Consider the following 14,025-nt stretch of genomic DNA (forward strand, 5'->3'; position numbering starts at 1 on the left):
ACACAGACACACACACAGACACACACACACAGACACACACACACAGACACACACACACAGACACACACACACAGACACACACACAGACACACACACACACACAGACACACACAGACACACACACACAGACACACACAGACACACACACACACACAGACACAGACACACACACACACACACACACACACACGAAGCAGCCCTCACTGTCCAGGGAGCCAGCACCTCCCCAGAGCAGCTCTGAGAGAAGGGGTAGAAGGAGCTTCCCTGGAGGAAGTGCACCTCACTCACACAGCAAGCGCAACAACTCAGGTCCTGGGCATGTGCCCTTCCCTTTCTGTACCCCACTACAGGACATCCCCACAATCAAGCAGACCCCAGGCTGCCACAAAGCACAGACCCCTGAAGCTCACTGTGGGTGACCTAAGAGCGCAAGAGCCCCACTTCTGTAACGGTGACAGGAGGTGGCACACAACAGAGCAATGTAGAGAAGCGCAGACAGAGCCTGGAGCCAAACCTTTCCATTCACAGAGAAGCCAGTGAACACAAAGTTGATGTCCCCGCCCTTCGTGCAGATGTCGCTCACACCATCCACGTGCAGCTCCACACTGGTTGGTTCTGGGGAAAAATCAAGAAAGGAGAGGTAAGGACAAAAGACAAAAGGCAGCATGCATGCAAGGAACATACTTCCCAGCCAGACTCTTCTAAGTATTTCTAGAAGTAATGCCCTCATGTAATCAGAACTAAAATGAAAGCACGAGTCTCCTCCCATCCCCGAGTTCCACAATGCAGCTGTATTGCTGGTGCATGCGTGTGCTTGTGGTCCATGTTGCAGTGGGTGTGTGCACAGGCATGTGGAGGCTAGCTGTCAGTGGCGGCTGTCTTCCTCTATAGCTCTCTACCATGCTTTTAAGGCAGGGTCTCTCACTGAATCTGGACCTGTCCATTTGCCTTGGCTGACTGATCAGCAGCCCAGGGATCCTCTTGTCCCTAGCTCCAGCTCTAAGGTTGCAGACGCACGCCACCACGCTTGGCTTTGGGCTTATACAGGAAGCACTTCACCACCTGGGACAGTCTCCAGTGCCAAAGGACTCACTCTGGACCAGGCACCACGCCCAGAGCATTCTTCAAGGGACACAAGAATTTACCAAGAAGTAAACTGAGTCATGAAAAGGTTAAAGGATCTTTCCACAGAGTGTATGACAAAACTCCAATCTCACATGCTGGCTCCAGACCTAAAGAGGACCATCAGCTCCATGGCAACAGGAACCCCACAGGGAGGACATGAGCAGAGCAGGCTGACTCAGTTTGACTACTAATCATCACACCACCCAGCTTCCAATCCCTCACAAACGTGGCTGTAGAGGGCAACCATCTGATCCTTTAATATCAACACGATGCATTTTCTTTAGAAAACCAGAAGGTTCACAGTAGAGAGCTTTTAAAATACAAGGAAAGGGCTGGGGAGATGGCTCAGTCAGACCCAGGTCTGGTCCCCAGCACAGAAGCACACATCTGTGCCCAGCACTAAGGAGGCAGACACAGGGTTCCTAGGGCTCACTGGCCAGCCGGATAGCCAAATCAGTGAGCTCCAGGCTCAGTGGGGAGAAGTGATTGAAGAAGATGCCTTATGTCAACATCTGGACTGGGGTGGGGAGGGCTGGTTGGTTTTGGTCAACTTGACAGAAACCTAGACAAACCTGGAAAGAGAGAATCTTGATGCTCTATGGAGCACTTTCTTGATTAATGTGGGAGGCCCAGCCCACTATGGAGGACTAGCTATTTTGTAGATTTCCTCCATGGCCTCTGCTTAGTTCCTGCCTCAACTTCCTCAGTGTTGGTGCTGACCTGAGAATGTGAGCTGAAATAAACACTGTGCTCCCCAGGCTGCCTTTGGTTAGGGTGTTTTAGCACAACAGCAGAATCCCTAACTACACACACAGCAGAGGACATGACCTAGACACACACAAGAAAGCATCATAAACAAGACTGGAAGAAGCCAGACACAAAAAGCAGCCTGCATGATTTCATTTTGCTCAAGTTCAAAACAAAATGATCTAAATGGAGTGTGGTGGCTCAGACTCCAATCCCAGCTACTTGGAGGCTGAAGCAGAAGAATTACAGGATCAAGGGCCTGCCTGGGCAACAAAGAGTTCAAAGCCAGTCTGTACAACTGTATCACCCCGTAGTGAAATGAGAACACACACACACAGCAAAGCTGTTACAAGGGCTAGAGACACCACATACACAAGACCCCTGGGTTCAATCCTTAACACAGAAAGAAACAGAGCACCTGTCATTCTAGAAGGTGACACCTGTAAGTGCTACAGGTTAGTGCAGCATGAAATTCTATCGTATTATCTGGAAACTAGGCAGGTGTGTGTACTTTGCAAAAATTCCCTCCATTAAAAAAGAGAAGAGTTGGCACACCTTTAATCCCAGCACTCGGGAGGCAGGGGCAGATGGTTCTCTGAGTTCACAGCCAGCCTGGTCTACAGAGTGAGAGAGAGAAGAACATTTGAGTGACTCCACTACATTCAGTGCCCAAATCTGGAAGAACAGTTCAATAAGAAGCCTAGACTGGAGGGAGCAGAAACAAGCCTCCGAGGCCATGAAAGTGACCTCTGCTCCATGGTCTGGCTGGCTGGCTGGCCCCCTCCAGTTTCCTGGGATACCTCAACTTTACTGAAATAGGGTTTCTCTGGGAAAATGAGTTACAGGTGGCCTTTTGCCAAGGTAAGGAATCCCTCAGGTGCCACTTTATAGACAGGATCCTCCACTGCCTGAAGACGAGTCTCCCCTCCAAAGAGCCATCATCCCCAGTCCATATACATCTGGATTCTGCAGTGGGGCAAATTTTACAACATTTAAACACTCCCTTATTTGGGGGGGGTGAGTGTGTTGGGGGGGGGGGGGGAGACAGGAAGGGGAACAAGACGCGGTAGCACACATCTGTAACCTCAACTGCAGGAGGTTGATGCAGGAAGACGCCAAGTCTGAGGCTAGCTCAGGCTGCACAGCGAGACCCAAAACAGAAACAGCCCCAGCCTTCGACAGAAAGAAGGTTCCAGTTCGTGTCTAGACTGTGAAATGAACTGAAGCTGCCACGGCAGCTTTTCCAGAAAGAGGTACAGACCACAAAGGATGCTCTTTTAAGAAAATGACAGCGCAGTGTGGTCCCCAGCAAAGTGCTCTGTCACTCAGCTCACTTACCAAAACTCCAGCCCAGCGGAGGCTCAATCTTCAGAATGAAATCTCCCTACAAGGAAAACCATAAAAGGTGAAGGCAGGAGACCTGAAGGCCAGGGCGGATAGAGGGCAATGTGATTACTTTACCCCAAACAACCCATCTGAAATAAAATCCTACGCCTGGGTCTTCTTGAGGATGCCAGTTGGACTCCTTTCCAGGCCCAAGCTAGACACCCAGAAATTCCCACCTAGCAGCAGGGAGAGTGCCATGTGGAAGCCCATCTGTGTGCTGGCCAGTTAATACAGTGGATAAAGGGCTCGCTGTGCCAGCCCGATGACCTGCGTTCAGGTCCAGAGACCCACAACAAGGTAGCAGGAGAGTGGTGCCTGACACACACCGTGCAGGCAAGCCAGTGCCCACTCCCACCCTATATACAACATAAACAAGTATTTCTTAAAGGTGAACACCTGAGCCTATGCAATCTGAGTGTGTCAATCCTGGCAAGTGACAGCTGGAATAAACGGCAGCCCTGAGAGCTGACCCCTTACTCGTCCCGCCGCTCAGGTGCCTGCAGCATCCCGTGAGGCTGTGGGGGCTAGAATGCCTGGAGATATTGCCATATGTGCCCCACTGTATCCACTCAGCTGTGCGAAATCTGCATCCCACTGCTCATTACAATACAAGTGTCTGCATGCGGGGAGGCCAGCTCCCGTCACCAGTCATTTGGGAATGCTAATTGATTACTTCCTTTTATAAGAGTCACTGGATGAAGACTGAAGTCCCTCTGCCTCTTACCTTATCATACAAGGGGATCATAAAGTAGCCGTTGTTAGGAGCACAGTCTGTCTGGTATTTCAAAGTCCCATGCTTGGTGTACAGCTTTATCTGGAAAGCAAGGAAAGAAAACTAAAGACCAAGTGTCTTAGAGAACCAGTTAGCATGTGATGCCTGCATGCAGTCTTGTCGGCCAGTGTTAGCTGAGCTAGCTGCTACAACAGCTTTGGGGACAGAGGGAAAGAAGAGAGGGCACCCCAAAATAATGCTATTTATGTTTCTTTTCAGCCTATCCCCAAAGTCTTGTTTTTCAATTCTGAAAAACTGAAAAGTTTGCTTAAGTAGCTGTAGTAACTTTTGTTTATGTAAATTTCTGAGTTTAAAACTTTCTAATTTTCCTATTAGCAAGGCACTTGTGAAAATCCAGGTTCCCAGGCAAGCAGGAATTCAACAGGCTAAGGCACTTACTGCACAAGCCTGGAGGCCTGATCAAGTCCAGGACCCCACATCAAGGCTGACGGAGGGAACCAATTCCACAAGGTCATCCTTTGACCTCACACACAGCACGCATGGACACACACAATAATGTGTTTAAATCCATGATTGCCTGGCTCTCAGTTCTACTCCAGCACTGCAGTTCAGACAGAAAGGCAAGTCAGGAGGCAGATTCCTGGGCTGCCCCCAAGGCTTTAACAAGACGGTCTAGGGTAATCACTGGGGGCCGAACTATTAGCGCCCCCCAAATGATTCTAGATGCTTAGAGGAGTAGTCACTTAAAGCCCTCCACCGCCACCACCAGGACAAAGACTGATGTGAGAGACATCCAATGCATTCGCCCTCCTTAAGGCGTGGCTACAACTGCTGCACCCTAAACCTCTGTGGACACAAACCTCTAAGCTGCAAGGTGCAAAGCCATATCAGGGTCTCCCTATACTGGGTGTCCTTAACAAAATCATGGCACCAGAGGCGAAGCTTCCTCACAGTAAAAACAGAGACACCTTGCTTCAGGATACCCGCGCTTACTCACAGTGGTGTGGCAAGCAGCAGGCACGGGGTACACACTCAAAAAGAAGAGTGTTCTATTTAACACTCTCTGAAGGAAAGCCACTGGGCACCATCAGGCAGAGACGCACCAGAGGGTTAGAGGCAAATCCCTCAGCCGGCCTGCATGTGTCTGAACCTGTGTCCCAATCTGTAAAAACACATTTGGGTCAGATGGCATCAGCCTGACCTCTAAAATATGAATGTTGGGGCTGGAGAACTGCTCAGAGCACTTGCAGCTCTTGCAGAGTTCATCCCCAGCTCTAGGATCCAATGCCCTCCTCCGTCCTCTAAGGGCACTGAGCTCATGTGCACATAACCACATACAGACACATATAAACACACTTTAAAAAGAAAATTTCTGTAGCAAAAATACAGGCATGATCCAGTGGAGTCCTAGGAAACATAGAAGCAGTCAGGCCCCAGTGCACACTTTGGAAGGGGCAGTGTGAAGTAGGGCATGGCCCGTAGTGCTCATGGGCAGGATCCACACAGCCCAGACAACGACTTACTGACTGTGGAGTCCAGTTATTCAGTCAAGGGTAAAAATGAATTTGTTCCAGACCATAAAGAAATTCAGATGCATGCACTGCATATGCACTAGCCTGGAGAACCAGGAGGCAGCACCCAGGGGAGTCACCAGCTGCTGCTAACCCAAGTCATGTCATACGACTGAAGATGGCTGCTTATCAGGAGAAACAGAGAGTGTGTGTGTGTGTGTGTGTGTGTGTGTGTGTGTGTGTGTGTGTGTGTAAGCCAAAAGATAACTTCAGCTGCCACTCTTTAGGAACTACCTACCTTGTTGTTCAGGCAGGGTCTCTCAAAGGCCTGGAACTCACCAAGCAGGCTAGGCTGACTTTTTTTTTTTTTAAATCACAAGGGTTCTGGGGATGGAACTCAGGTCTCATGCTGACTGAAGCTTCCACCCCAAGTCCAAGAACCCTGTTTTGATGTGAATTCTGACTGTTAAACCACTAGAATCTATAATTTTTTATAGACGTATTTATTTTTATGCATGAGTGTTTTGCATAGATGTCTGTGGGTACCTGATACCCAGAGGCCTGAGAGGGTGTCGGATCCCCTGGGACTGGAGTCACAGATAGTTGCAGACCATGGTGTGAATGCTGAAAACTGACCCTGGTCTTCTGCAAGACCAGCAAGTACTTCTAACCACCGAGCCATCTCTCCGGCCCCTGTGATTTTTCTTTTTAGCTGCACAGGCTACTGCTGAAGGACAGACGTTCTCTGCACTGAGATTCCCTGAGACAAGCCTTCAGTGCATGAACCTCAGAAGGCACCTCGAGCAGAAACAGAGGGAAGAAGGCTGAAATGGCAGCCAGGTATGGTTGCACAACCCCTGCAGGCCCAGCATCTGAGAGGCGAGGGCAGGAGGATCGGAAGCTCCAGACTGCCTGGGCAAGTCTCAAAAGAGAAAGGGAAGGAGGAGGGAAGACTGATTACCTAGATTACTTACATGTTATAAAATACATTGTATGGGCAAACTGTCACATGCAGTTTGAACTCACTGAGAAGCTGGCTCTGGAGCAGTGTTTTCCCGTCTCCATTTCAGACCTAAACATGTCTGTCTAAAAGTGTCTTCCAAGGACTGGCCCCATCACTGTGGCAGGGAGGGAAGAGAGCAGCACCACTGGAGGGTGAGCCATTCCCAACAGATGTCACTACTGTCCATCCGTAATAGAAAAGTGCCTGGGGAAGCCACAGATTGGGCTGTGGGAAACTCAGACATGGAGAGAAAGCTCAAGCAGGACTCCAGCTGGTGCCTCAACTTCCCCAGTCCGTTTCTGATGGATGCTGTAAGCACCTGATTTGATGGTGTCATCTCTAACATGGTGTAATGTTCTTTCACTACACTGAGGACTCCGGGTGACTTCCTCAATTTCTGCTGGATGCTGAGCGCTCTGTTTAATGATGGATGCATTGTTATCTGTGCATCTGCCGGTTTCTAGTTATGTTTTTACTCTGGCTTGCTATGTAGTTAGGAAGCCTATTCATTCAAAATCAGAAGTATGGCTGCCACACTTCACTCTCTGGCCCATATAGTACATCTTCTGTAAAGTACACATCAGAAAAGGGCAACATATCTCTAAGTGGGGATTACATACATGAAATGTCTGATGTCGTAAGCAGCGATTACAAAAGGATCGGTTGCTCCAGACATGTGGACAAGGAACCCTAGGGCTCGAGAAACACAGTTCACAATGGGCCACAAAATCCACTTTCTGCTCTCTCAATCCCTGTTAGTGCATGGGGTGAGAGCACCCAACTGCCCTCTCCCTCCTCCCAGAGCTGGAGGAAGCTCAAGTTGAAAAGCCCTTCCAAGGCAGTTTCTGAGACACCCAACGCTGCAAAACCAGGAGGTGGCACTTGTACCTAGTAACATGTCCCCAGCAATTCCCAGGAGTCCTGTGTAGAAGGACCCAGGGCATACCCCTGCTAAGCCAGCCTTGGGTATACTGAGCTTGAGGCCAGCTTGGGCCACATAAGAACCTTGTCTCAAAAAAAATTATAAAATAAAATATAAGTCAGCCAACCACACAGAAAGTCTGGAGGATAACAGCTGATTCTCTGCCTTAGGAAACCACGCTTCTAGGTTCTACCCCGTCTAACGCCATCTTACGCGTACAGACTGGGGTTTGGAGATAGGGCAAAGGGAAATCAGGGTGGGGACGCCTTCTCCTCACCTTTCCCCCCAGTCCTAAGGGACATGCTAAAGGAGGCCACTGCCAGCATTTGGAGCAGCTCAAAGGAGCCTCGGATACCCTTCTCTTTGGCACCCCCACATTTCTCCTACTGGGCCCCTGTCTACCTCCTGCCCCACCCCCTTCTCTGGCTACCAGCCTCCTTGGGAAAACCAGGCCCAGAGCTCTCTCCAGTCCCATCCCCCCTTCTTCTCACGGGCTTTCTGGGTCAGAATCCCACTGGGCTGATAATCATTTCACGGAACTTTCGACTCAGGCAGAAACTGCTCCACAAATCTCTAGCGGAATTGCAGCGACTATGCAGGGTGGCTGGAAACTCTGCACTTGGAAAAGCAAAGGAGTAGTGGGGACAGAGCGGCGGCTTCACAGCCCCAGAGGTAGCTATACTGCTCCACGTCCGAACTCAGCGATGGGGATCGATCTCTTTAAAGGCACCCCAGGAAGGATGGAGGAACCATGGGTCCGAAGCTCGGGGTTTGCAGTATGGAGAGTGACACGTGTGGTTTCCAGGTTCTGCAATATGGGTTGGGCAGATCTGAGTTCAGGAGTCTCGGTCTGGGGGAGCCAGGGTCTAGTAGGCCCTCTCCGCCCTCCGCCCGCCCCTCGGCGCTGCTAGGGAAGGGTGCGGAGGCGCAGAGAGCCTGGCCCGAGGTCGCACAGCCCGCCCCCGGCCACGCGCGGCGACTCACCTCGATGAGCGAGTAATTGATCTCCACGTCCGACTTCACGAAGCCCCCGCAACCGACCACAATGTCCTCGGAGCCGCCCGCCCGCTCCGCGCTGCTCAGCAGCAGTAGCAGCAGCAGCAGCAGCTCCACGACACCCCGGCCCGCACGCATGGCCCGGCCTCCGCGTGCCTACCCTCTGCAGCCCGCCCGGTCCCGCCCCTCACACCGCACGCAGCCGGCTCCTTCCTCCCTGCTCGGCTGACAAGCCCAGGCCCCGCCCAGGCGCCGCTCCGCGCAGGCGCGCCAGGGCCCTGCGTCACGCCCCCAAGAAAGACCGCTAGAAAACCTGCTCCGCCGGGAACCGCGGCCGCTTGCGCCTCTGGCGTCCGGGAGGACTCCGCGCAGCCTCTGAAATGAGTAGCCCCCCGATTCAGTGTCCCGACTAAGAGCTTTTTTATGGACTGACATAGTCAATAAGTCCCAAATCCTTTTGATGCACATATTTCACAAGTCAGATGTAATTTTAAAAAGCCCTTTAGAAATTTGTTATTTGGCTCTCCTTTTCCTACACCCCCCACCAGCACTAAATCCTATAAGAAAATCTTATTTTAACCAGACAAGTTCAAGGCCTGTCTGAGCTACAGAACAAGTTCAAAATCAACCTGGACATCTTTAGACACTCTCTGAAAAATAAAACGTAAAATATTTAAAAGGACTGGGAAAATAGCTCAGTGCATGAGTAGCAAGCCCTAAATTCGCTCCCTAATATAGGCACACACATGCATGTTGAATGTGACTTATAACCAAACCCTGCACTCATGGGGCTGAGGCAGGAGGACTTCCATGAGTTAACACCCTGCTTGAGTTACATAGAAAGTACCAGTGCAACCAGAGAGTAAGGGATGGGGTGCAGGGGTGGTCCTGGGCCCATGGCACAGTCAGTAAAGTGTTTGCCTTGCAACCTAAGGATCTGAGTTTGATCTCCGAACCATGCCAGATGTAGTGGCTAGCAATGGGAGGTGGAGACAGGAGGCTTACTGTCTAGTCTGATGGGGAAGGTGAGCTTCAGAACCATGAGAGGCTGCGGGCTGCCTTCCTGAGGATGACCCTAAAAATTGTACTCTGACCTCGACATGCGGGTGCACACCTCTGAACGACAGCTCCTGAAAAGAACCTGGCTGGTTAGAATTTCAGTAGTGGCGAGACTGGAATGCTGCAAGCCTGAGGCTGCTGGCCTTATCCTGGCTGGTTCTGGCCCTCCTCCTCTCTGTGTTGAAGCTAACATCTTACAACAATAGAGAAAAAAACTTTTAGAATCTACAGACTCTAAAATTGATAGAAGTAGGCAACTAGCTTCTCCCAATCCGAAAGCTAAGAACATCATTGGAGAACATCTCGGGCCTATAGGAAAGCAGCCTCCACCTTGCCGTATCTGCCTCTCTGATGTACTCGTCAATGTATTCTTAACTTGCCTTGCTTTATGACTTTCTCTGTTCTGTAAAACTATAAAACTTCGTGACACTGCACCCATGCTGGGAGGCTGTGGTGAAAATCGAGCAGAGTCGCTGTATTCTAGGGCAAACAGCAGAATGAAACAGCTGCTTGTTGGAGGCGCTTAGAGCTTGAAGAAGTCGCTGTAGAAAAGAGTGGTTGTGTTCTGTCATCTGCAGGGCTGTTTGTCTGAAGGACACAGAGGGTCCTGGCACACCTGGAGCGTCTGGCGTTATTGGGGGCTGCACGCAGCACACAACCAGGACTACAGTGGCAGGCGTGCGATGTTTTCCTTCATGAAACACAGAGATTAGATCAGGGCTTTGACACGAGGAATGTTTTACCCAGAAAGCGACTTTTGTGTAGCAATCAGTGACTTCGTTCCTGCAGGGCTGTCTGAGGTACAGTTCACCTAGGCTGTCCCTCCCTGCTGACTGTAAGGCCTAAATTCACCTTGGAGTGACCCTCCTTCTTCAGCTGTCCCACGTAACTCAGAACATTGACAGAAGATGGAATTTGGGTGACCCAAATCTGTGTTCCTGAGCCATGGCTCAAAATGGCTCCAGAATAAAGTTCCTCTTATTCCCTTTAAGATAATAGCTGCATAGCTGGGCGGTGTTGACGCTTGCCTTAAATCCAGCACTTGGGAGGCAGAGGCAGGCAAATCTCTGTGAGTTCAAGGCCAGCCTGGTCTACAGAGCGAGTTCCAGGACAGGCTCCAAAGCCACAGAGAAATCCTGTCTCAGAAGAAGGAAAATAAAAAGGTAAGAGCTGTGGGTTTTGTCAACACATGCACATAACAAGATGAAATCTGTGATTTGGCTTCTTTATTGGAAAGGATGTATTTTATGGCGTGGCTTTTCTATTAGGAATGATGCTGTTGTTGTTGCTTTTGTTGTTGTTGTTGCTGCTTTTGAGATAGCATCTAACTAGGTAGCCCTGGCTAGCCTCACTGAGATCCCCCGGCCTCTGCTTCCAGAGTGCTGGGCCTGAAGGAGTGAGTCACCGCCGCCCAGCATAACTATTTTTAAAACTAAGACTTTTTACATTCATCCCAGCATCTACATCTAGACCGTCCCCAGTTGCTGACCGCTTAAGTCTGTTGTCTTTCCTCGGGACACCCTCCTGCGATGGTCCAGAATCACTTACCAAACAACAGCTCCACCTCCACTGCCGCTGGACCTTGCCCCGGGCCCTCTGCTTCCCAGCTCCAACCCCAGTCAAACCCGCCCCGCCCCACCTCTTCCCCAGCCTGGAGCTGGGCTCTGAAGGCTGCTCTGGGACTGACAGACCGAGGGCTGATGGACTGAAGGCTCCCAATGGCCTCACCGGGACAACCCTGCACCGACCTGCTGGTGAGTCCCATTGAGCTGTTGGGAAAGGCGGAACTCCAGCATCAAATACTTGACCTCGGGAAGCAATAAGGCCAGTGAGTGGTGGAGACAGATCCAGATCCCTTCACCAAACCTGGGCCCCAGCAGGGTTTAAGACTGGGGACTTTGATTCTTATTTGCATAAAACTAATGAGCCGGCACGTCCTCTGTGCCTACCTTCCTCATCTACACCTGCTCTATCTAGGGCCTGGAGTCCAGCAGGTAAGGCCCGGAGCTCCATGCCCGGTGCTGTGAGTCCACCGCAGCACAGCGAGATTTCAGTATCCCTCCTTGTCAGAGAAGCACAGTCAGCTCTACCACTTCCTGTCTGTGTGGTGCAAACAGGGCAGTTCCCTTTTGGTACCTCAGTCTATGAAATGGGTACAGTAGCAACTACCAACCAGAGTTCTTATAAAGTAACGGGTGCAACTCATCTGTAAGCCCAGCACTTGGGAAGCTGAGGCCAGAGAATCACAAGTTCAAAGCCAGCCCCACTGCCTCCCAGCTGACTAGGCAAGTTCCTTACCTTATCTGGGCCCCCATAAGCTAGCCTTCATCTGCCTTATGGAGTTGATATTAGGATGAAAAAATGAAAAGCACACCAGAGAGGGCTTGAAATATTTTCATGCAATGTCTGTCCCATGGGCAGGTGAGATTGGGACCCAGGTGGCTACCATCCTAACGGTGTCCCCAATGTTCCTTTCAGGTCTGGAACCAGACACAGCAGGAACCTGTGGCCCATCACTTGCTCAGCCTGTGCTTCCTGAGAACAGCTGGGAACTGGGCGCCCCCCATGTACCTCTGGGTCCTCGGCCCCATCTACCTTTTCTACATTTGTCGCCATGGCAGGTGCTACCTCCGGATGTCCTACCTCTTCAAAGTCAAAATGGTAGCACGGAGCCTGGGACCAGGGAGCCTGGGACCAGGGAGGGGGGTGGGCAGCTGTGTTGGGGGTAGGTTGAAACCTGGCAGAGAGACTCCCCACCTCCCATCAAGAACATAGGACAGAGGCAAGAAAGGAAGCCACTAGCCAAACAGGTCAATACTGAAGAGGGGACAGAGATAAACCCATGGTCAAAGTTCTCACAAACAGATTGAGCAAATCTGCACGCTCTCACACAGAGAGAAGCACGTAGCTACAGTGACCTGGCATTTCTCATTTACTGTGGGTACACACTGGGGTACAAACAGTCAATTTAAAGCCATCCAAGGACGAGTCTTTTTATAACTTAGGCAGGTATTTGTGTTTTGGCTATTTTTAGGACAGGGTCCCAAGTAGCCCAGCCTGGCTTTCGCTATGTAGCTAAGGATGACCCTGAGCTCCTGATCCCCCACCTCCCCTGCCAGTTTCTGGGGTCACAGGCATGTGCCACACACTCTGTCTACTTACTGTTTTGCTCCATTGTACTGCAGGCAGATCCCAGAGCCTCAGGCCTGCATGGCAGATGTCCTGCCACTGAACCACACTCCTGGACAGTTCCATGCTTATTTTCTCCTTACTTAGAGTCCCGCTGAACATTTTTAAAAATTGCTATACAATTATTTTACCGTTCTTTATAAAACGAGACATAGCAAGCATGAGCCTTTCCCCCCTGAGCCATCCACACAACCCCATCCCTCTCCAGGACTTCCTAGTAGAGATTGCATGCCATGGCCATCACCAATACCACAGTGATGTGGGAGTGAAGGAATTTGCCAGGGCAGAAAATAAGGCAGAAGTGGAGGTGGTTGGATAAGCTATGATATGGTGCAGCAGGAGTCAGCAGTGCCGCTGCATGGGACATCCTGGGGGTAGCTTTCCTCAGAGAGGTTCTGCAGAAGCAATCAGGGTCTGGTAATAGCGCAGAGCCAGGGAGCAACTGCAGTCCGGCTGCTGTTGGCTGCCCTTGAGATAAGGATGGTCTTGCCTTGAGTGAGACATGGCTTGATATGACCACCCACCCTCAACTGGCATCCACACTCCACAACAGATGCAGCCAGGTTAAATCTTGAACGTTTGAGTGAAGGTCCCTTCTTCAAGTAGATTCTTCAAGCTGTACAAAAGCAATGTGGCCCTGTCTCTTGTTGGTCTGACAGATGGTCAGACAGAAGTATAAGATGTCCTATTCCGAGGGACGAGGCTGTGAAGCTTCTGAGGGAAGGGTTGGAACCTGTCAGAGTACATTCTGTGGTAGAGCTCTGGGTTTTGTGGGTGCGATACCCTGTCATGTATATGGGTGTTCAGGTGTTAATAATAACAACCAGGTTATTGACGAAAGGTCCCCTGGAAGTTTTGTCCAGTTTGACCCAGTGTAGAAATTGCAGTCGGGTGGTGGATGGGAGGCAGAGGCAGGTGGTTCTCTATTAGTTGAGGCCAGCATGGTCTACAGAGCTAGTTCTGGAACAGTCAGGGAGAGCTACATAGAGAAACCCTGTCTCAAAAAAACAAAACAAAACAAAAAGTTGACACTTCAGGATCCAGCTCAGAAAAGATGGGCTAGTTGTTATTCCTAAAACGAGCCCCGGGCGGGCTGGCGGAACCCGCCATGAGACAAGTGGCTACAGTTTCCCACCAGCGGGAGGCTCGGGCGGGTTACCAGCGGTGCTGGGCGCCAGCTCCAGAGTCCAGCACCTGAGCGGTGGCAAAGTTCCCATCAGCCGGGAGCCACGCGGCAGAATTCCCAATGCAGCAGGCGTGTGAACAGACCCATGGACACAGAAAGTAGCCATAAAAGCATTTATTGAAGGGGAGAAAGGGAGAGAGAGAGAGAGAGAGAGAGAGAGAGAGAGAG

The 14,025-nt window shown here is 50.8% G+C and overlaps 2 protein-coding genes across 3 annotated transcripts in view; one reads left to right on the plus strand and one right to left on the minus strand.

The window, feature by feature from the left end:
• LOC101979627 (nodal modulator 1) overlaps positions 1 to 8,646 on the minus strand; it is a 61,269-nt gene extending 52,623 nt beyond the window's left edge. For both annotated transcript variants that reach the window (XM_005366761.3, XM_026789160.1), the window contains exons 1-4: positions 8,412 to 8,646; positions 3,983 to 4,072; positions 3,211 to 3,256; positions 515 to 615 (exon numbers count right to left, since the gene is read on the minus strand). In XM_005366761.3, the coding sequence (XP_005366818.1) occupies positions 515 to 615; positions 3,211 to 3,256; positions 3,983 to 4,072; positions 8,412 to 8,561 (387 nt within the window). In that variant the 5' untranslated portion in view covers positions 8,562 to 8,646. The remainder of the gene's footprint in view (positions 1 to 514; positions 616 to 3,210; positions 3,257 to 3,982; positions 4,073 to 8,411) is intronic.
• A 2,541-nt stretch (positions 8,647 to 11,187) lies between these two features.
• The window catches only part of Abcc6 (ATP binding cassette subfamily C member 6), a 50,985-nt gene continuing 48,147 nt past the window's right edge, over positions 11,188 to 14,025 (plus strand). The window contains exons 1-2 of the mRNA XM_005366922.1: positions 11,188 to 11,236; positions 11,961 to 12,143. Of these exons, the coding sequence (XP_005366979.1) occupies positions 11,201 to 11,236; positions 11,961 to 12,143 (219 nt within the window). The 5' untranslated portion in view covers positions 11,188 to 11,200. The remainder of the gene's footprint in view (positions 11,237 to 11,960; positions 12,144 to 14,025) is intronic.

The sequence above is a fragment of the Microtus ochrogaster genome, unplaced genomic scaffold (assembly GCF_000317375.1).
Source record: "Microtus ochrogaster isolate Prairie Vole_2 unplaced genomic scaffold, MicOch1.0 UNK14, whole genome shotgun sequence".
Classification (NCBI taxonomy): domain Eukaryota; kingdom Metazoa; phylum Chordata; class Mammalia; order Rodentia; family Cricetidae; genus Microtus; species Microtus ochrogaster.